This window comes from Heptranchias perlo, chromosome 18 (assembly GCF_035084215.1).
Source record: "Heptranchias perlo isolate sHepPer1 chromosome 18, sHepPer1.hap1, whole genome shotgun sequence".
NCBI lineage: Eukaryota > Metazoa > Chordata > Chondrichthyes > Hexanchiformes > Hexanchidae > Heptranchias > Heptranchias perlo.
In genome coordinates, this window is record NC_090342.1 from 29,209,843 (window position 1) to 29,233,008 (window position 23,166).

The 23,166-nt window shown below is 41.3% G+C and overlaps 2 protein-coding genes across 2 annotated transcripts in view; one reads left to right on the forward strand and one right to left on the reverse strand.

Annotated features, from left to right (window-relative positions):
- mrps35 (mitochondrial ribosomal protein S35) overlaps positions 1 to 6,836 on the reverse strand; it is a 34,935-nt gene extending 28,099 nt beyond the window's left edge. Inside the window, exons 1-2 of the mRNA XM_067999594.1 lie at positions 6,680 to 6,836; positions 4,372 to 4,421 (exon numbers count right to left, since the gene is read on the reverse strand). Of these exons, the coding sequence (XP_067855695.1) occupies positions 4,372 to 4,421; positions 6,680 to 6,821 (192 nt within the window). The 5' untranslated portion in view covers positions 6,822 to 6,836. The remainder of the gene's footprint in view (positions 1 to 4,371; positions 4,422 to 6,679) is intronic.
- A 5,057-nt stretch (positions 6,837 to 11,893) lies between these two features.
- The window catches only part of kcnq1.2 (potassium voltage-gated channel, KQT-like subfamily, member 1.2), a 715,294-nt gene continuing 704,021 nt past the window's right edge, over positions 11,894 to 23,166 (forward strand). Inside the window, exons 1-2 of the mRNA XM_067999137.1 lie at positions 11,894 to 11,939; positions 12,562 to 13,127. Of these exons, the coding sequence (XP_067855238.1) occupies positions 12,721 to 13,127 (407 nt within the window). The 5' untranslated portion in view covers positions 11,894 to 11,939; positions 12,562 to 12,720. The remainder of the gene's footprint in view (positions 11,940 to 12,561; positions 13,128 to 23,166) is intronic.

The window sequence follows — 23,166 nt, forward strand, 5'->3', positions numbered from 1 at the left end:
TGTAGATAGTGCACAGTGCAGCCACAGTACACTGGTGGTAGAGGGGGTGGACATTTAGAGTAGTGGATGAGGTGCCAATCAAATGGACGGCTTTGTCCTGGATGCTGTTGAGCCTCTTGAATGTTGTTGTCACTGCACCCATCCAAGCAACGAAAATTATTCCATCGCACTCCTGACTTATGTCTTGTAGATCGTGGCGAGGCTTTGGGGAGATAGATGAGCCACTCGCCACAGAATACCCAGCCTTTGACTTTCTCTAGTAGTCATGGCATTTGTGTGACTGGTCCAGTTAATACTATGAGTGGAGGGGGTAAGAAAGAATACTTCCATCATCAAGAACAACTAAATCAAAAATCAGTTACCCTCCACTGTCACCTTTAGACAGATTGGTCAAGATTCTAAAATTACTGTTTAATTCTCATTCCTACTATTCTGTGGTGCATTTGAAGGGCCTAGTAACTTTAACACAAAGCTGCAGTGGTATCACACAGTATAATAATACAAACTGCACAGGGCATTCATGGGGAGAATTGGGTACTTAATATTCCTGGCTACAAGGTATTCAGGAAAGATAAGGAAGGAAAGAAAGGAGGGGGGCAGGTGGCAATATTGATCAAAGAAACTAATATAGCACTGGAAAGGGATGATGTAGTTGATGGGTCAAAGACAGAATCTATTTGGTTAGAATTATGGAACAATAGAGGAGCTAATACGCTGAGTGTATACTACAGGCCACCTAATAGTGGGAAGGATTTAGAGGAGCAAATTACTGAAAGATATAAGAACTATACAGTAGTGATAATAGAGAACTTCAATTATCCCAATACAGACTGAGACAGTAACATTGTAAAGGGCAAAGAGGGAAGGAATATGTGAAATGTATACAAGAGAACTTTCTGGAACAGTGTGCTTCCAGCCTAATCAGGAAGGAAACAGTGCTGGATCTAGTTCTGGGGAATGAATTGGGGCAGGTGGAGCATGTTTCAGTGGGGGTGTATTTGGGGAACATTGATCATAATATCATTAGGTTTAGAATAGTTATGGAAAAGGACAAGGAACAATCAAATATGAAAATACTTAACTGGAGGAGGGCTAATTTCAGTGAGTTAAAAAGGGATTTTGCCCAGGTGGATTGGAATTAAAAATTGGCAGGCAAAACAATAAGTGAACAATGGGAGGCCTTCAACTACTCTGTAGTCTGGTTTGGGTACAGAGTAGACACATCTCGACAAGGGGGAAAGAAAAGGCATCAAAAGCTAGAGTTCCCTGGATGACGAAAGATACAGACATTAAAATGAAACAGAAAAAGGAAGCTTATGATGAATGTAAGGTTCATAATACAGTAGAGAACCAGGCTGAATATAGAAAATAGAGGAGAACTAAAAAAGGGAATAAGAGGGACAGAGAGTGAGTATGAGATCAGATTAGCCGTTAACATAACAGAGCACCCAAAAGTCTTTTTAAACATATAAATAATAAAAAGGGTAGTCAAAGGAAGAGTGGGACCGTTTAGGGACAAAAAAGGAGATCTTTTTGTGGAGGCAGAGGGCATGGCTGAGGTACTAAATGAATGCTTCGCATCTGTCTTCACTAGAGAAGAGGATGCTGCCATTGTAGCAGGAAAGAAGGTAGTAGCGATATTGGATAGGGTAAAAATAGTTAAAAGATTGGCAGCACTCAAAGTAGAAAAGTCACCCGGTCCAGATGGGATGCATCCTAGGTTACTGAGGGAAGCAATGGTGGAAATTGCAGAGGTTCTGGCCACAATCTTCCAATCCTCCCTAGATATGGGGACGCTGCCGGTGGGCTGAAGGATTGCAAATGTTACACCCCTGTTCAAAAAAGGGGGAGAGGGATAAATCCGGCAATTACAGGACAGTCAGCCTAATGTCAGTTGGGGGGGGGGGGGACTTTTAGAGACAATAATCAGGGACAAAATTAATTGGCACTTGGAAAAGTATGGGCTAATGAATGAAAGTCAGCACAGATTTGTTAAAAGGAAAATCGTGTTTGATTAACTTAATTGAGTTCGTTAATGAAGTAACAGAGGGTTGATGAGGGTAGTGCGGTTGATGTTGTGTATTCGGACTTCCAAAAGGCATTTGATAAAGTACCACATAATAGACTGGTTATCAAAACTAAAGCCCTTGGGATTAAAGGGACAGTGGCTGCATGGATACAAAATCAGCTAAGGGACAGAAAGCAGAGAGCAGTGGTGAACAGTTGTTTTTCAGACTGGAGGGAAATATACAGTGATGTTCCCCAGGGGCCAGTATTAGGACCACTGTACTTATATATATATATATTATTGACCTGGACTTGGGTATAGAGGGTATAATTTCAAATTTTGTAGATGACACGAAACTTGGAAATGTAGTAAACAATGTGGAGGATAGTAACAGACTTCAGGAGGACATAGACAGACTGGTGAAATGGGCAGACACATGGCAGATGAAATCTTCATTGTCGCTGGGTCAAAATCCTGGAACTCCCTTCCTAACAGCACTATGGGAGAACCGTCATCTCACGGACTGCAGCGGTTCAAGAAGGCGGCTCACCACCACCTTCTCGAGGGCAATTAGGGATGGGCAATAAATGCCGGCCTTGCCAGCGATGCCCACATCCCGTGAACGAATAAAAAAAAAGAAACAGAGACACCTGGGGGTGCATGTACACAAATCTTTGAAGGTGGCAAGACGAGTTTAGAAGGTTGTCAAAAAGGCATTTGGGATCCTGGGCTTTATCGTTAGAAGCAGAGAGTACAAAAGCAAAGAAGTTATGCAAAACCTTTATAAAATACTGGTTAGGTCTCAGCTGGAGTAGTGCGTTCAATTCTGGGCAGCACACTTTTGGAAGGATGTCAAGGTCTTACAGAGAGAATGCAGAAGAGATTTATTAGAATGGTGCCAGGGATGAGGGACTTCAGTTATGTGGAGAGATTGGAGAAGCTGGGTTTGTTCTCCTTAAAACAGAGAAAGTTAAGGAGAGATATGATAGAGGTGTTCAAAATCATGAACGGTTTTTATATAAGGAGAAACTGTTTCCGGGGCAGAAGGGTTGGTAACCAGAGATCACAGATTTAAGGTGATCGGCAAAAAGTTAGAGGTGACATGAGGAAACTTTTTTTTAATGCAGTGTTGTAATGATCTGGATTGCACTGCCTGAAAGGATTGTGGAAGCAGATTCAATAGTAACTTTCAAAAGGGAATTGGACAAATACTTGAAGGGAAAACATTTACAGGGCTATTGGGGAAGAGCAGGGGAATGGGTGTAATTGGATAGCTCTTTCAAAGAGCCGACATAGGCACGATGGGCCGAATGGCCTCCTCCTGTGCTGTACCTACTATGATACTATGTCTCTGTAGGTAAATATAGCACATGTTATGATAATCAGCTAAAACAAACCGCAAAGGTCTCATTCTCAATCCTTGGTTTGAGCCAAGTTAGCTGACCTCAACCAGGATAGAGGCAGGAGGGAGTATCTACAACGGGCCTCATTAACTAAGGTTTATGCTACAGGTTGTTAACCACTGACTCCTAATAAAATGCATGTATGGACCATATTAGCTTGGTTGTTATTACCTTTCACCCCAGTTGTGTTGTGGGCTAACATTCACCATCCAGATTCAGACATGAATGGCTCTTTGGGCTGGGCATTAGAGACCGTCTGTACCTGTGTAACCATACTCTAGCATGACCAGTCTACAGGATAGGGGAACTAAATGAAGAATGTAATATCCGAATATTAGGGCAATATTTCCAACAAAGAAGGTTCTGACTCCCAGGCGCAAGTCCTGGCACGAAATATCTTATGAAAAGTATTTTATACATCGGGACATTGAACATAAAATGATGTTGAAATTGTACAAGACATTAGTTAGGCTACACTTGCCTTAAGTTCTAGAAAAGATATTAGAACCATGGAACATTTGAGGTGAAGATTCACTAGAATGATACCGGGAATGAGAGGCTATAGTTATAAAAAAAAATGCGAATAGAGGTTACAGGGATCAAATAGAGGTTTTCAAAATTATGGATGCTTTTGAAAGGGCAAACAGTTAAAGATTTTTTCCAACGGTTGGTGAATCGGTAACAAGGGAGTATTGACTCAGAATTATCACTAGAATGAAAGATTTTAGAAGGATTATTTTAACAAATATTATTAGAATATTAAACGCTATACCACAAGTAACTATTGAGATGGAGACTATAACATCATTTAGAAAGGAATTGGAAACATATTTAAAAAAGGAAAAATATAAAGGATATAGGGAAAGGGAAAGGAAAAGGAAATGACCTCTTTCTGTGCTGTAAATTCTATGATTCTTATACATGACTAAAAATATTGAAGAAGAACTGTGCAACAATTACCTCTCTCTTTTGTTTTGCTTTTGGAGATGTTCTACTGCCTCTTATCACAGCTGACGAGATAAAACATCCAATAAAAAGTGCAATTAGAATGATACAGAAACTGACTACAGACTTTTTTTGAGATGCATTTAGAACATACTAAAACAGCTTCATCATTTTAAGCTTCCAGTAAAATAATAATAATGGGGGGGGGGGGGGGTGGGGGGAGAAGAGGGAAGACATGGAAACAAAAAAAAACAGCAACACATTTTCTTCCATAAATATTTTATGATGATGATTTGGGTATTGCAATTTAACTTTGTTTGCTAAGAAATTACATTTTTCACTGTCTTCATTTTTTGTACACATATTCCTTATTCCCCAGTAAAAAGCCACACCATAGATTACCAAATCATAAAATTTAATTTAGTCCAATAATACAGATAATAGTGATATTACTTTGGTCACTGTTCAGTAAAATTGTTTTCTTTAATGACACAGAATGAGTACTGGTAGGCTAACTAACTGTGAAGAACATTAAAGACAAGCATAATCCTGCACTCACTTGACTTATAGTCACACAGTGGACAAAAAAAATGAATGTTGACCCTTTCCCAAAGCAAATGTAGACTTCGTCCATCCAGAGATTTATAATCAATTCGTTCAAAATGCATCATCAGGGTTAAGATATACTTTAAAAAATATTTATAGTATCTTCAAAACAACTTCAATGTTTCTGCAGTTCCCCCAACCTATTGCTCATCAGCTGCCAACGTAGGCTTAAGTCTAAATCGTTGCATTTAATCTGGTGATGAACTATTTGATAGCCATAATTTTGATTTCAATAATAACAATTGACCTCTACTTATTGTGTTGCTCCTTTTGTTAAAGATCAATCAAATCACTCTTACACTTTTTTTGCACACTTAGTCACTATCAACAAGTTTCACTGCATTTCAAAGAGTGAGAGACCCTTTGCTTGAACAGTTCAAGAAATACCCCTGTCCAAAAAAGAAAATAATTTAGATAATAAATTGTGTTAATTCTAATGTCTGTACCAAGTTGAAGATTAATTCAGCACAGGGACTATGGTTGTAGTTATACCACAGCTATCAAGCTGAACCTGTATCTGCCAACTGTGCCACGCAATTGGCAGACCCCAATATATCACACACCATCCTCAGTCTCACGAGCACACAGATTTAGTTACAACTGAGCTTACTCCTGGCCCTACAGTTTCATCCTGATCAATTTTTTTTGCATTAAAAAAAAATCCAATAATCTGAATTAAAGTAACTTCGAATTAAGAAGGATGTCTTAATTCTTTACACATATCTAGTACTCCACTGCTCACTGCGCAGCTAATTTTTACTGTTTGAGGACAGCGGAGCAGATCTCTGAATACAAGGTAGATTGGGGTAGTGTTTCCACTTGTTTACGCTACTAATATCAGCGCAATCCGGGCGGAATCCGCTGAACCAGCACAAAAGATCGGGGAATTTTAAATGTACATGAGTTATGCCCAAGACTGTTTACGTTTGTGTTTTTCACAATCTTTTATGCTGGTTCAAGAGTCCATTTGCCCAGATCATGCCCCGTCCACAGGTTCCTCCGATTGTGCTGGTTAGGGAAAGCTCGTCAAATTGTGCTAATTTTTATAGGCGCATAGGCACTAGTAGGCATGTTTTAAAAGTATTTTTCATATCAAAAATTTAATTTACCAAGAAACTGACTACTGAACACCAATGAAACTATTAAATGATTCAGTATAGTTTTTTTCAAGTCATTTTCAGTTATTTTAAATCAGGTTACTCACAGGTGGAGGATTGGACACCTATTAAAAATTCTTATTTTTGATGATAAATCCATTTTCAGCCATAGTAATAAAACTGCAACAGGTTACTAATCTTAAACACATCAAGGAATAACTTTTGAAAAAAATACGTTCTATTATTTATGCAAATTAATTTTAGCAGAAACTTGAACCGTAACCTAACCAGCTCAGTTTTTACTCCCAAAGCAGAAACTCTACGGATTATAACTGAACTTTTAGAAATTCCCGGGGCAGGGGTCACTTATTGCTGAACCTGGACATCATACCAGGACCCACCCAATATGCGACTGGACTTATACTACTACTTTGTGCACTAGATTAGTACGCAACTGGGGATCTGAATTGTTCATATCCCCATGGACCCTTGTCCTAGTTAGCGAAAGACCCAATTTGTAAACCGAGCCCTCTGGTGAGTGAGTGACTGAGGCCTGGTTATCTCCGGGCGCAACCTCTACCTCAGCCTCAGCCTGACTGCGCCCGACCCTCTCCCATTACCTTCGGCTGGTGGAGCAGAGGTTATCGAAAATACCGTAGAATATAAGGCAGTGCTTCTAAGATGCGGATCCATTTGGCTCCGAGCCGCTAATGATCCCAAACTACATCGTGTTACCCTGACAGCCACAACCGCCGCCATCATTATCTCCTCCAACGGCCCACAGTGCACCGGGCGCTGCTCACTTAAAGGAGCCCTGTCATCTCTGCTCACTGGTAGGATTAACAAAAAAAGTAAACCAAAACTGTGCTTCCCTGATACTACCTATGTCAATGTTTGGGAAAAATATAACAAGTAACATTTTTGAGGCGCAGACCTTATTTTCCCTCTTTTTTGAAGCCTGACTCTTAGAAACCAGGAATTCAGGTAACAAAGACATGGACTCGAATTTTGGCAGCAGAGGGGTAGAGATAGGGCTGGAGGCAGACAATGTTGCAGAGATGGATTTGGGGAAGGAAGCTGAGCTGAGGTTGAGAAGGACACCAAGGTTCCACACTTCCTAACTGTGCTGAAGATACAGCCAGGCAAGTTGATGGATTTGATGCCTTTTTTAATTAAAACTATAAGGAGACACTGAGTTGCCCCAGTGTCATCAAACGAAAACCCTAACAAAAGTGCCCTCTTTTTAGAGGGGCACAACTCATAGAAAACTTAAACAAAAACAAAGGAAACATAACTTGAATAATAATATTATTTACACTATCCACCATGCCCTCTAGTCCCTGTGGTCCCCACTGGTTGCGGAAGGCCTCAAGCACGCAGGTGGATACTGCATGCTCCTTCTCCAAGGCCACCTGGGCACGGACAAGGCCACAGAAGAGAAGCAGGCAGGCAGCCAGAGCGTCCATACCCACGGGCTGCGTCCAACCTGGACCTGTGGATGACCACCTTGGCCAGGCCCAGGAACAGACCCACGAGGAGGTCCTCTGACTTGCTTGCCCACTTTGCACCGGGCAATCAAAGATCAGGAACGTAGGACTGAAGTGGAGCCAGAATATGAGGAATAGCCCCTTCAAATAGTGAAATTACAGGCAGCCTGGGAGTCTGTGAAGTGACTTAAAAACTGGTCTGATGGAACTGCTGCTTGCAACACTCTCCATCCCAGATCCCCAATGATGCAGGGGAGCCCCCCGCCTCCGTCGAACAGCAAGATGGCACGACCGGACAGAAGACGAAGACGAGGAATTGGAAAGTGTGCAGGACCACCCCGTACAGGAAATCCCTCCATGCAGAGTGAAATGGCACGGAGGAAATTTTTGAGAGATGGCTCAAGTTGTGAGGCGCAGGCTCCTGAGGGAGGTTTCGAGGCCTTGCACCAATGAGAAATTCTTGGCCGAGCGACGGTAAATTCGGACGGGATCACTCCACGACACATCTCGTGGAGAAAGGGACCTGTACGACTTCTGCGCCTAATCATAGGCCGGACGTAGCTCCAGTACACCCGGGCTGTTAGCGCCTCTGGCGACATCCAGCCCGCTTCTCCGCCATCCTGTACATCCCTGACTCTGGTTACTTTGGCTGCCAGGGCCCTCCTCTCAGCCAGGCACATGTCGCTGAAGCTGACCACGTGGAGCTGCGGGTTCCTAAGCAGCGGCTCCTTTAGGATGGCCGCCGCCCCTGGCGGGAGAGTGCTCCGGCTGGAGACAATCATATTTCAGACTCTGATTAGATCCCAGTAAAAGATAGGCAGCTCCTGCAAGGACGCATGGATGCCAAACAACTTAATGAATAGGAGCTGTGTGTTGTAATTCAGGCCATGCAACTAGCGGAAGAAGTACGTTGCCAACGCACACCATTTAGGAGGATCCTCAAACTACAGATATCTCTGCAGGATCTGAAGGTGGAAAGTCGCAACCTGGGTCCGAATGCACACCAGTGCCTGACCGCCCTACCTAAGCGGGAGATTCAGAACTGCAGCAGTAACCCAATGCTTCCTTTTGTCCCAGAAGAAGTCGATGAGCTTCCTCTGAATCTTGCCAACAAACTCAAGGGGAGGGATCAAAGTGACCAAACAATACCATAACATGGTGGCTACCAGTTGGTTTATGACCAGCACGTGACCCTTGCAGGACAGCATTCAGAGCAGTCCTGTCCAGCGCCCTAGGCGAGTAGCGACTTTGGTCTCCAGCTCTTGCCAGTTTGCCAGCCAGGCTTCCTCGGCAGGGCTAAGGTAGACTCCCAGGTATAGGAGGTTGGCGGTGCTCCAGGCAAAGGGCTGGTGTTCCTCCGACAGAGAGTCCACCTGCCACTGACCTACCAAGAGTCCAGAACATTTATCCCAGTTGATCCTCGTGGAGGACGCGGCAGATGGATTTGATGCTGATGTGAGCCAGAGGATAGCCTCGGTTTTGCCAATATTAAGTTGGAAGAAGTTTTGGCTCATACAGGTCTTGATGTCAGACAGGTAATTTGAAAACGTGGCAACGGTCTTTGGGTCAATGGATAATGCAGCAAGGCAGAGCTGGGTATTGTCAACAAATACGTTGAAATACATTGACCCTGCACTTCTGGATAAGGTTGCCAAAAGATAGCATGTAGAGAGGGAAGAGAAGGGGCCAGGGTTGGACCCCAGGGATACGTCAGATGTGACCATGCTAGCAGAGGAAGACAAGCCACTGGCAGCCATGTAGTGCCTGCACTGAGGCAGGTAAGAGCAGAACCAGGAGAGAACAATGCCCCAGTGCTGAACTACAGGAAATACTTTAGTGGATAATAGACTAATTGAATGTGTGGATGAAGAGAGATGGGAAATCATGCTCACAATCATACATCATTTGTAACTTTGACCGGTGTAGTCTTGGTATTGTGGGTAAGCCTGAAGCTGGGCTGGAGGGATTTGAATAAGGAGTGATGAGAGAGGTGGGAAACTATTTGTTAGGCAGCAACACATTCCAGGACCTTGGAGAGGATGGCAAGTTTTGAACTAGGGTGGTAGTCGGATAGAGTGGAGTGGTCTAGGGTGGTTTTCTTGAAAAGAGGAGCGATAATAGTGGTTTTGAAGGCAGATAGTTACAACTACATAATATATTAAAAGTTTTGCTTCTAGTGCACAATTCCTGTTTGTCACACTTATTTCCTGTTGTCATACTGTGCTGTCACCTTTTGCTGTCATACTTTATTGATTCGCTCAAAGTAAAACAGTAGCAGTTCAAAAGTGAGGAATGTGGCTATAAAAGTGCCAGTAATCTATTGAATTAGGAGACAACCAATCCTGAGTGGCCAGTCAGGAGGCCCTACCGATATATGTAACAATTTAAAAAGAGCTGAACCAATCGAGTCAGATAAAATGCTTTTAGGAAAAATATTCATCACCATTCTTTCTCTAAGCAATTGAAATTTCTAATATCCAAAATAAAAATTGAAACAAATATAAAAACTCATGTATTTAACGCATGTGCTAATATCTTTTTAAAAATTAAAAATATTGAAAACATAATTGAAATGTCAATATCTTTTTTGCAAAATTCCATATTTAATCTAGAATTATTTTGTTATCTAAACACACAGCATTGTAAAGATTATGTTGAATGGAAGGATATGTAACATGCAGCACATTAGTTCTCTAAGTACAGTTTTTTTTCTATCATTGCCTCCATTCAAAACATTCAATACTTTAAATAGATGCATGCATGTGTATGGACATGTGCATGAAGTGTACAAAATGTGTGTGCATATTTATAAAAGTACATGCATGGCATATGAATAGAATGAGAATTATTGAACATATTTCTTTGTATGGAGAGTAGGCTGTTCCACATAAGGAGCAGATGTCTTCAATTCAAGGATAATCTCTATTCCTACAGTCAAAGGGTCCTTGCTCAGTCCTCACTTTTTCATTAATGTTTACCTATGATTCGACATAATCTGGGCTTTAGTTATGATTAGACTTAGTGAAGCATTAAAACTATGTTTAGGATTATTTGTTTGACTTAGCTGACTAGTTTTAGGGTTATGATCAATTTTATGTGCAAGATTTCCATTTGTTTGTGACAAATGTTGAACGTATACTTTCTTTAACAAATATATCCTGCATGAGTATGCGCTATTGTAACTATAATGCATCATTTGGCATAGCTCTCTTACCTCTGGACCAGATGGTTGTGAGGTCAGACCTCTACTAGGACTTGACCTCAAATCTAATAATAACACCATAATTTATAATTAAAGCTATTGTGGCACCCTTTCAATGAGCGATTAGGACAAAATTTTCTCAGCTTATATTGGTGCCCAAGTTAGTTCCTACTACACTCATTATAAAATCGAACAAACCCTTCCCTCCAAAAAACTTAATTTATTTTGTTCACTAAAGCAAATGATATGTGCTGTTTCACTGGGATACTCTGCTTTAGGATAGTTAGCAACTGAATTATCAGGAAGGAAGAAGGGCAGGAAGAAAGATTCACAGAAATTTGTGAAATTTGAATATTTTTATCTACATTTTCCAGAGTATTGTCTTTGCAGATTGTTTGAAGACAATTAATTGTTGATCAGTAAATTGGCAACCATAGACTAATGCCCTAATTAAAGCAGAGTGGGGCATCGCAACAAAATCCAATCCTGTCCTCCCCTGATGTCCGTACACATACACTTCCAGTCGGGATTACTGGAAGGTGATCAAGAGCACATACCTTAGCTGATTTCCCCCCTCTCTATTGCAATTTGGTTGAGGTCAATTGTACTGGTCTTATTCCTGCAGTAGCTGAGATCCATAGGGGTCAAGCATGGGACCTTCTTGGTTTGCCTGCCTCAGCTACTCACCGAGTCAACTCGCTGAATGGGGAACGTTTGACAATATCGCTTTCAACAGTAAATAATCTACTCACACGAGTAAATGAGACTCAGAGGGAGCAACATGAAAGAAATAGTAGGAGCCAGATTTGCGGACATAAAGAGTAACAATGATTCCTAATCCCATTTAAACGCATAGATCTGTTTTTCAACATCGAAATATAACTTTTAAAACCAAGCGGTCAATATGAATTGCATTGACGGGTAGCTTTGCAAGGTGCGAGCTGTGTGTGATTGACAGTAGACGCATGCACTCTCTGAATGGGTGAGCTCCCTATGTGACGATCACATGCTGGCGGTGATTGGAACAGGTGCGTGTGCTGTGGGATTAGCAGCGCGGGTCAGTTGGCCGCCTGCCCCGCCCCGCCCCGCCCGCCGGCTGTGCGCGTGTTGTCACACTGCATGCAGTCGGTGTAAAACCAGGCGGCCACCGCTACCTCCGAGCGCACTTCGTCAGGGGCAGACAGGTACCAGGTAAGACCGAATGTCTGGCGACAAGTCGCTCAGGTATCTTGGGTGTTGTTTCGACGAGAGAGCCGGAGATAGTCAAACAGCGATGTGTGGCGCGCGTCCCTCGCACCCGCAGCCCCGACTCAAAGAAGTTTGGTTCAGCTCTTCAAAGAAGCGCTGAATGATAACCGGAGATGGTGTCGGGCTCCTGTTTTGTATTTATTTGAATGAAACCCGAGGATGATCTGAAATATGTACCAGTGCGTTTAGCACGGACTCTAAACCATTTGAAAAGAATGGTCCCACGCATCACTTCATGTGGATACTTCAGCATTTCTATTCAGCTCTTTCGGTTCTCACTCATACTTGCAAACAAAAACGCGCCGAGTTTGTTTTTTATTTTCGGTTGTTCGTTAAAATGCATCTATTTCAGACTTCGAAAGACATCCTCCAATTTTTGTGGGATTTATTTATTTGATATTCATATTCCCCGTTTTGTTAAGTCTTTTTCTGGGTGGGTACAAATAGATTAGATTGTTTGGGGTTTATCTGATTCCAGCTCCTTATTGAACAGCTGGTTTGCTCGTGTTGATCACTGGCAAAATAAGTAAGATTTGTTCTTTCGTCTTTTTAATCTATGGTCCAGGGTACTGAGCTGTGCCTGAGATTTGAGGATTGCGCCTCTCCGTTCAGAATCCAAGCAATATTGTATAACGGCAGACACACACCCAGCGACCGCTGTGGGGATCCCATGGGATAAGCGGCTCTATTTCTTTCCTGAATTGAGAATTCCACCGAGTCTAGGATGTCGTACGTCAATGGTGAATCGGGCGGTTTCCCCATGTACAATCTCCAGGAGCAAATGCAAAGCTCAAGTACCCAACTGTTAAGCGTCAACGGTCACCGAAAATCTCCAGCTTTTTGGGGAGTGGCAGAGGACGTGGATGACACTCGCTATTCTCCAGTTTCACCGGAGCAGGAAAACGTCGTGGTTAATAATGGATCAGGCATTCCTTGCAATCCCGAGGCGGACAGACAAGATTCACCCCTGCGGATCAACAGTGCACCCATGGCCGGCTCGGAGACGCGCAAAAACAACTCGCCGACCCGTTTTTACCGTCCTTACTTTACCAAGACTAGCATGCAGGGAGATGTGTATAACTTCTTAGAAAGGCCCAGCGGCTGGAAGTGCTTTATGTATCATTTTGCTGTGTAAGTATTGACACGTTTCTGAAGAGAACACCCATGTACTGTTTGTTTGATACTAAATAGTTTAGGAACTGTTAAGAGGTAGTTGTTTCCCAACAGCTGCCCCATGTCAATACAATAACAAATGTGCTCTGGAGATTCCTAGCAGTAGTGGCAAAATAAAATAATGGGCATCTTAATTGTTAGTCATCGAATAACATCGACCATTGATACAAATCATCGTGATTTTAGTTATGGGAGTAAATGTTCTGAATATAAGTCACTATTGGGTACAAATCTCTTTCTCTTCCCCCCCCCCCCTTTCAAGTTATTCGGCTACAATGATGCATGGAACTTGATTCGGTATAGGCTTTTGTTCAAAGAAATGTGTGCTTTGAAAATAAATGAAATCAGACAGTCTGAAAATCGTTTTTTTTTGAGGAATAGAATTATTTTCCCCACCAAAATATGGCGTTACTCTTGTCCGATTGTGTTATGCTTTAATATGGGTATTTTCCTTCTCGTCTCCCTCACTTTTCGTGACTCTAGATGGAGAGTATTTAAAATGAACGCAAGTAGTCAGTTAAATTAGAAGCTGTCTTTTCAGACCGAATTTCTAAATGGAAACCTAAGGGTAACTTTGGTCGGAAATGTATACTGGTGACTCCGCTGAATACCTTTTTAGTAAAGTTCAGAATTAATTTGTGGATTCAGTGGGTCACGATAGGAATTGTGTCGCGTACGTACGTTATTGTGTCTTTTGAATGTCATCTATGAAAGATTTTTGTTTTATATCCAAAAACCCTGAATAATGACCTGTAGAATTAATATATTCTAGAAAAGGGCATTTACTCCGCTCTTGACTGATTTTTTTCCTTTGTTTTAAGTGTTTTGCAATTTTACTTTCTTGTATTATGTAGTTTTAACCTTTCCGATTGGTCTGATGTGACAGTTACTCCTTTCAGAGAAGACAGGAGAATGTGATGGGTAATTCATGCAATCGCCGGATACGGATATAATTAAAAAGGTAATTGTTAATCCCGAGTATGGCGGGCATAGGACACAGGCTTCAGTTGATTGGAAATTCTGTCGTCTTCTGGATACTGACTTCTTGGTGTGAACATAAAATCAAGTGTTGGGAGTGAGCTCAAGTCCTAATCATTTTGTAATCTACTGGGGAGGAGGGGGAACAACTTTTGTAGGTCATTTTTAAACAGGAAAAGGCTCCATAATCCATCCATAAATATGCTTAGAGGTTCCACCTGGTGTTTGATTTTAATCATATATTGAATTAACAATTGTTTGAAATAGAAAATTAACCAGACATCACTTGATATTTTTCATTTGTGAAAATATGCATATATTAAAGTCACCGTACAATTTTGTTACACAGCACTTGCAGGAGAATATATTGGCACAGGCTTTTGCATATGTTGTGTACACAGTGGGAACTACTCACTGTTTAGGAGTCAGCATAATTTGATGGTATCTGGGCTTTATCCAGGTATGGGGACATTGAATGTCCTGTTTAACTGCAGAGCTGGGTCATGGCCCTCTGGAGCATTAGGAGTGTTGTTATTTTATGATTTCATTTTGACCTGGATTTTGGATGGAAAATTACTCGATTATTTGTTGTGTCTTGAGTTCTCGGGGAGTCTTAATGTTATCCACTCTGACTGCTTTATGTCCCACTTTTTTTTGACTAGATTTCATTTTGGGAATGGCTGTGCTTTGCCACTGTTGGGGTGGCATCTTCTTGTGACTAACAGCGACTGAACTAAACCTGTGTTGAGTTTTGAACAAGATGCACATATGGTGCAGAAGCTGGAGGTGTGTGGGTATCTGTTGGGATGATTCTAGGAGGGTTGGTTTATGTTTAGTCTTTGGAGCATGGTTGGGAGGGAAATATTTAATTTTAAGATAGTGTAATAGGTCATTTTAGATGAATTGGGGTTTGCTTATTGTTGGAAGGTAATAATCTGCCTCTAGTTAAGGAATTGGCCTAACTTAGGAATGTCTTTCTTTTGTCAGGTTTAGAGTCCATCCTTCGTGAATGGGGAACTCTCAAATGCAATGAGCCTGAATTGAAGAAAGGTCAAGTAATTCTCAAGGAGAAACAGACCTATTTCCAGGTTGACAGTGTTGTTGTTAATGGACTCCTATACCATTTTTTGACATGTGAATCTTGGACTGGTAATGCCACTCCATTTATGTTGTGTCTGAGGCCACTGCAAAATCCCTTCTCCATCCTTGTGCGCACCCACCCCCTCCCAACCTCTGCTGAGACTGATGCTTTATTGGCACCATAATTAATGTGGGCACCTTCATGCAATAAGCAAATGTCACTGACCATGGGATTTGGTATGGGGTCAGGGCTGCATTCATGGGGCAGGCAGAAGTTCCACCCAGCTCACATCTGCCCCTGAAAAGGCCTTTCCTGAAATTACAACACCCTAGTCTCTGCCTTTGCCCTTCTGTGCCCTGTTTGGCTATACTAACAGGCTCACGAGTGTGGGCTGAACATTGTTCTCATTGAGTGGCTCATTCTTTAGATAGAGTGGCACATCTGGCTTCCCTGGTGTATGACCCTTTACCCTCACTCGCGAGACTACAAAATGATCAGCGTGTTTTTCTAACTGCTTGATTGTCGTACTCCTGATCAAGCAAGCCCACTTCAAATCCTTTGGCACTGAACATTAATTGATACTGCTCCTTGTAATTTGGTAAATTTTCTCCAGTTCTGTTACTAAGTGGGTGAATCTCCTTGCTGTTTTTGGTGTATTTCTGGTTTGAGAAGGGATGCTAGAGATGCTGCTGCATGCTTGTGCAGTTTTTAAGGCTTGCCTGGTCTTCTTTTGGGGGTTGGAAGGAGGAGGAGGAGGAGGTGGAGATGGAAATAGGTGCGCTGGTCCGCATCAGCTTGGCAACATGTGAGCTGCTTAAGGATTGTTTTGATTGAGTCAGTTGCTTGAACATGAGCTCATCAAACTTCTTGGCAGCTGTCACTCCTCCTACCAGCATAACTATATTTAAGCGAGATGAGCACTATTAATGAAAGTGCTCACTTTTTTTAAGAAACCCTAGCAGAAGCAACTAATCGATGACAAATAAAACAGACAACAGTGCGTGTGTGCCATTTTGGCCTAGCCAATAAATTTAGGTTAAAGGGAATGAAGACTTGTCAGGTACCTGCTCCAGATGGATTTCAAAATTATCTGGAATATTTGTTGTACTTTCACCACTTTTATTGTTTTACTTGCTCCCCAATACTTTTACTGTCATGATACTGACATTCTTATCTATGTTCATCTCTAGTCCCCTCTTTGCACCAGAGTATGATTGAGCTTGTTTCAGTATGTTCTAAAGTTCTCCCCTACTTTTTGCCTGTAGTCTTTCTATAGATGATTTTTCCAGCACATTGAAGATGCCAGATATGGGACATCTATTATAGTGGGCAAAAGTTAAAAACTTGTGCTTTATGTATGAAACATGGCAAGTATGATGAAATGAAGGCTGTAATGTGAAATATAGGGATTCACAAAAATGAGTAGCTGCAATGGTTGATCTGAAGATCAAAAGTATTATCATGTAAGGAAGCAGCTGAAAAAACAATTAAAATAGTGGACCATAGAGATGAATCAATAGAATACAAGTTTAAATGGCTGTTTTGAATGCTCTCTTTGGCAATTTGTTTAGGTGTGATCATCATATAAGATGATGGAGGTAGTGGAAAAGAACTGGAGAAGACTAATGATTCTTGTTTTTAGATCGCTATGCCAGGAAGATGAGTTTGGATAAGGACCAATAAGCTGCACTTTTTAGGGGGGGGGGGGGGAAAGTGGGACAATAAAATTTACCTAAAGTTTTTAAAAAGGAAATTGATAAGGTGGCTGTAAAGCAGCATTTTGTACAAAACCAGTATAAGTGCCAGAAGATATTATAAGCAGAAGGAGCTATAAATAAACTTAGATGAAGGAATAACTTCTCTATGCTCAGGAGTTATTGGCTTATTGAATAAACTGTCACTTAGTATTGCAAACACTGATGCAGTTCAAGTAACCAAAAGGAAATGCTGTAAAGGTTAGAAGTTTCTTTATGCAGAGTGTTGTTGGAGCATGGAATACTAAACCACAGGCAGTAATTGAGACAGAGATCATGGCATCTTTTAAGAGAAGAGTTGATAGACATTTGAATCAGAAAATAATACAAGGCTATTGGGAGATAGCATAACAGTAAGATTAAGTTTGGATTGCTCTAAGAGCCTGCACAGAGAAAATAGGACAAATTGGCTGCCTTCTGTGCTGTAAATTTCAATGGTTCTCTGGAAAAGGGACAGAGTTCTGCATGTATTTTGAAACTTGCAGATTACATACAAACAAACACACACTTATGGGTTTTTCATGTTAGTGATGGTCATTTCTTGCCAATTGTGAGCCTAGACCTGGATGTTGTCCAAATCCCACTGTAGGCTGACATGGGCAGCTTCATTATCAATGGAAGCAGAAAACTGTGGAATGTAAGCAATCCCAATGCTGACCAAAAGCAAAATACTGTGGATGCTGGAAGTCTGAAATAAAATCAGAAAATGCCAGAAGACACTCGGCAGGACAGGCAGCATCTGTGGAGAGAGAAACAAGTGTTAATGTTTCAGCTTGATGGCCTTTTTTTGTTTCTATTTCCCAATCCTGACCCTATGACAAAAGGAAGATTGTTGATGAAGTAGCTAGAGATGGGGCAAGGATGTTACCCTAAGGGACACCAGTGATGTTCTGAGGTTGTGATGATTGCCTCCAACAACAATTGATACCTTTCTTTGTGTTGGATATGTCTCCAGCTGTGGAAGCATTTTTCCTTTGGCCTCCAATGACCTCAGTTTTGCTGAGGCTCCTTGGTGCCATAGTCACAAGCTGTGTTTATGTAAAGGTTAGCTACTCTTGCCCCATTAAAGCACAGTGCTTTTTTTTGCTTCCTAAAGAAGCCTTGTCTGGTAAAGATAATGGAGGCAAAGAGGAATGTGGAGAAAATGCCCCCTTTTGAAGATGACTACTTGGAGGTTCTGAAGCAGGAAATACAACAAGGCAGGAAAATCCTTTGAGGGAAAGCAGAGGCTCAGGCTACATGAATGGAGTGAAGGAGGAGTGCAAAGTGTACCCACCTTTGCATACATTATTTTACTACTGTGTGTCATATGAACTATACACAATCAAAATAGGGAACAGCAGCACCCCAGAGAAAGCATACAAAACATAAGGACAACTTTTTCTGTAGTTTTTTTATATCAGAAAAGCTGAAGAGTATAGTTCTTTTTGAGGCACACAAATAGCTTGCACTCTGACATGAAGATTGAATGGTTTGCTCTGAACCAACACTTCCACTCGAAATGACATACATGTTGCATGGGAAGTGTGGCTGTCTGCATGCTTTACCAATTTTTAACATCTGGATGTCTTTTTGGTGCTTTCCAGAAGGCTGCACTCAGCCACCATGAGCAGATTCAAAATACAAGTCTCCTTCCAAAGTTTGAGAGCTGTCCAAATTTGAACAAATAAGCATTTTCCCCCAGTTTGTTGCAGGAGTTAATGAGAAAGGAAGTTTGGAGACATACAGCCACTACCCAGCAAGAATCCTCCTTTCTTCAGCCTTTCTTTCTCAATAGCACAAAGGTATGCATTGCATAATAGTAGCATGGCACTGAATATTGGTATTTCACTTTGTTAGAGGTCATTCTGTCATGAAACTATTTAACAACTTACCTTCTAATCCTCTGGTGTCTTCTCTGGATGATGCAGCATCATCTGGTAGCAGCCAGGATCCAAGCACTTCACAGGAACTGTATCTGGGCTTGGCCCCTCCATCAGCTGTAACTCTTTCTGAACACCCATACTTAAAATTAAGATATTGTTTGGTTAACATGTTAACAACTTATTACAAGTTGTTAACAACAATAGATTTTATGCCTATTTGGCCTGGATTAATCATTCCTAAAAGGACATTGTAAAGATTTTGACTAGAATTTTGTAACAGTATTCATTACGTATGGTTCAATATACCTTTCACTGTCAGAATTACCTTTTATGAATAAAATAAAAAGAACTGCAAATGCTGGAAACCTGAATTAAAAGCAGAAATAAACTGTAGGTCAGCCAACATCTGAAAATAAAATAGAAACAGAAAATGCTGGAAATACTCAGCAGGTCAGGCAGTATCTGTGGAGAGAGAAATTGAGTTAACGTTTCAGGTCAATGACCTTTTGTCAGCACCAGAAGAAGTAAAGATTTAACTTTTTAAGCAAGTACAGAACCTGGGAAAGGATTGGGGGGGAGGGGAGGAAAGAAGAAAAGGGAAGGTCTGTGATAGAGTGGAGGGCAGGAGTGATTAAATTACAAAAGGGATGATAGTACAAGGCAAAGGGAGTGGTAAAGGGACAAGTAAAGAAAAAAAAGATGGGTTTAGAGGAGCTGTAAATGGCAACAGTAGAACCATAACTAGCACCTGCTGCCAAAAAAATGGGAGCAGTTGTTATAATCTGAAGTTACTGAAATCAATGTGTTTGGAAGGTTGTAAAGCTCCCAATCGAAAGATGAGGTGCTATTCCTTGAGCTTCACTGGAACAGTGTAGGAGGCCAAGGGCACAGAGTTCGGAGTGGGACGGAGAATTAAAATGGCAAGCGATCGGAAGCTCGGTCACATTTGCAGACTGAACAGAGGTGTTCAGCAAAGTGATCACTAAATCTGCGTTTGTTCTCTCCAATGTAGAGGAGACCGCATAGTGAGCAGCGAACACAGGACACTAAATTGAAAGAAGTAGAAGTAAATTGCTGTTTCACCTGGAAGGAGTGTTCGGAGCCCTGGACGGTGGGAAGGGCCTTTCCACGGCATCTTCCCACGCAAGTGTAGGAGATGCAACACTTGCCCTTTCACCACCTCCCTTCCCACTCTAAAATACATCTGAAGGATGGGGCAAATTAGTCAAAACGACAGACTGGTGGCAGATGCAGGTTATGCGGAAAATTGTGAGCATTTTGGGAAGAAAAAAGTGGAAGTATAACCCAACAGAAAGATGCTGAAGGGTGTGGATGATCAGAGACCTAGGACTTCAAGTACATAATTTAATGAGAGTGCGAGTGCAGGTAGATAAAGGCATCTGAGGCATAGAATACAAGAGCAGAGGGGCTATGATAAATTTGTTAAATACAATTATTAGACCACAGTTGCAGTAGTGTGCAGTTTTAGCTGCCCCAATTTAGAGACATTAAAGCCATACAATGTCATCATAAGGATGATACCAGGAATGAGAAACTATATTTAGGAGGAATGTCTTGAGATACTATGACAATTTCCACTGGAGCAGTGAAGGCTAAAGAAAGATTTAATAGAAGATTTTAAAATTAAGAGTTTTGAGGGTAAATGGGGAAAGACTATTTCCTCTGGTTGGGCTTTCAGTGATGAAGGAGCATCAATTTAAAATTGTCACTAAGAAAGAGGAGAGGGGTTAGGAGACTTTATGCATGGAGCTGTAAGAACAGGGGGTGTTTTGCAACAGGGAATAGTTGAGGAAGAGTCTTTTGCACACTGCTTTTTGTTTTATCATTTTACCAACAAATGCACAAAGGTTATAGTACACATGCGAATGAGGATTGAGATCAAATTCCTAAAAACGGTGTCTATTACTCGTTTATTTACTAATCAGAAATGCAAATAGCTACATCTGGATCCCAATTATCCACATGTGGCTAGTGGCCAATGTATTCGGCAACATAGTTGTAATTAACCTGCTTTTAAATAACTTTTCACTATTAGGCTTAACCTGAATGATATCGTGCAGCATGATATTTATTGCCTTTTGGAGTGGACGGGAGAATATAGTGGTTTGCTCACGTGGTCTCCACTGTGTAATACCACGGAAAAGGGTTATAATCCTGTGGTACACCATTCGATTCATATTATACAATTGGTTGCAAATCTCAGCTCATAGATGTGGGTTTGCATAGGCAAATTGCCTTTTTGCTATGTTGGGAGGAAACTTAAATTGCAACAGTCTTGAAACAAGGTGACTAAGAGGAGGCTTTGTAGAAATATGTAAGGTAAACCTGAAACACTACTTCAATTTAAACAGTGGCATTAGAATAAAGAGGCATAGTTTCAAACTGGCAGAAGGTCTGATGTCAAGAAACTCCACATATGATCAACATTTAGAATGCCTTCAGGATAGCATTCCAAATGTTAGTGATAGTGAGGGCAAATTCTTGGAAACACTTGAAATTAGGTTACATTTACACTACAACTATAGCATTAGCACAAAGTGGTTTTGCTTTGCACCAATGATAAACTTTTAGTGTAAATCCAAGTCAAGGCCCATCCTGATTTTGGAACAAAGCAAGTAAGACTCAGTCCTTCAGGACCATTACAGTTGTAGTGTCAATGCACAAGAACATAAGAAATAGGAGCAGGAGTAGTCCAAACGGTCCCTCGAGCCTGGCTGATCTTCGACTTCAGCTCCACTTTCCGCCTTTGATGCACCCACCACTTGCAGCCTTTAATATTGTGATCTGGGGAGGAAGGGAGGCAGTATATTGTGAATTTTCTTTGGATAGATGAGCTAAGATGGGCCAAGTGGCTTCCTTGATATGTAGCCATCTTGTGATTTGATGATCCTTCTGTCACCTGTTTTCCAATCTGGCTCTGTTACAACCTTTGATGTCTTTCATTGCTTTAGAGAGATTATTACTCATGAGATTTCCTCTCCTCTTCATCCTAATCTCCAAATACGCCATGCTATATTCTTTCCCTTGTCTCTACTGTCACTTTGTTGAAATCAAGTCTGATTACATGGTCTCATAATCCAATTCATTCTTTCACAGGACTTTTTGAGCTGTGGAACGAATTATCCTGATCTTTCTCATGCTTTCCTCCCTCCTACAATCTACAGGCTTTTAAAAACAAGCTTGGCATTACTTACTTAATCTACTGTCAATTTTCTTTAGCCTTGGTGATGTGCACTATTGAGTTTCTGAACAATACTTTATACATGGAATATGTGTTTCACATTTTTTTTTCTTCCTTTTATTTCCTCTCCTGTTGCATTTCCCCACCTCCTCTTTCCCCCACCCCCGCCTCCCATTCCACAAAACTTCACCAGATAAGAAAGCATGCTGGAAGTCTGCTTGCAGACCTTACCTGTGCTGCTGTACCAGGGTGAATGGTGTTCTCAATTTCCCCCTCTTTTTGTAAGTATGTTGCTTCCCATAACATCATAACTAAGATCATGAACTTGCTGCTCAGAATTATATGAATGAAACTTGTCTTACCATTTCCTAGTGCACCAACAGAGTGTTGGAGCTCTAACATACTGCAATATTGTGCTGCCTTATATTGAATATTTGTTAGTAAAGATGTACTAATGTATTAGATATACCCATGTAACATAGTGTATTATGTTAAATTGAAATTATACAATTTAGTTTTTTATATGTATATGGTTCTGTGGCAGCTACTGTTCTTGATGTTGCTGAGGTTCTCCTGGAAGGAAATAAAAATAGGTAAGTAAATCAATCTGATTAAATTTAGTTTGTGGTTTAGCAGCATATTATTTTCTTGCCTTCTGAAGTGATGGAAGAATGCAATGAGCATCCCATAGATTCTCCAGTCAGTAATTTACTGGGATTCTGAGCTAATTCTTAGCTAATCTCCATGGGTACTGTAAACAGGGAATATCAAAAGAAGTTTCCAACCAATTTGAAGGATTTACACTGAGATAGCAATAGCGTTCCAGGAACTGATGAGATCTGATATGAGGACTTTCCTGACCAACCTACCCAGCAGCTCCAGGGCATCCTCCTCAAAGTGGGTGAAAGTTTGCAGGATTGGGGTCCTCCTCCAGAGAAATTCCTCTGTATTGTCTTGTGTGCAGTCTTCTCCTTCAAGAGGAAGGCACTGAGTGTGAATGTACCTTCCCGGCCATTCAATAGGAATGCAACCCAGGTGTTAACTAACATTCATCATTTTCCATAGCTATCTAGATTTGGCTGACCTGGTGAAGTCACTAAACTTTTTCTAACATAGC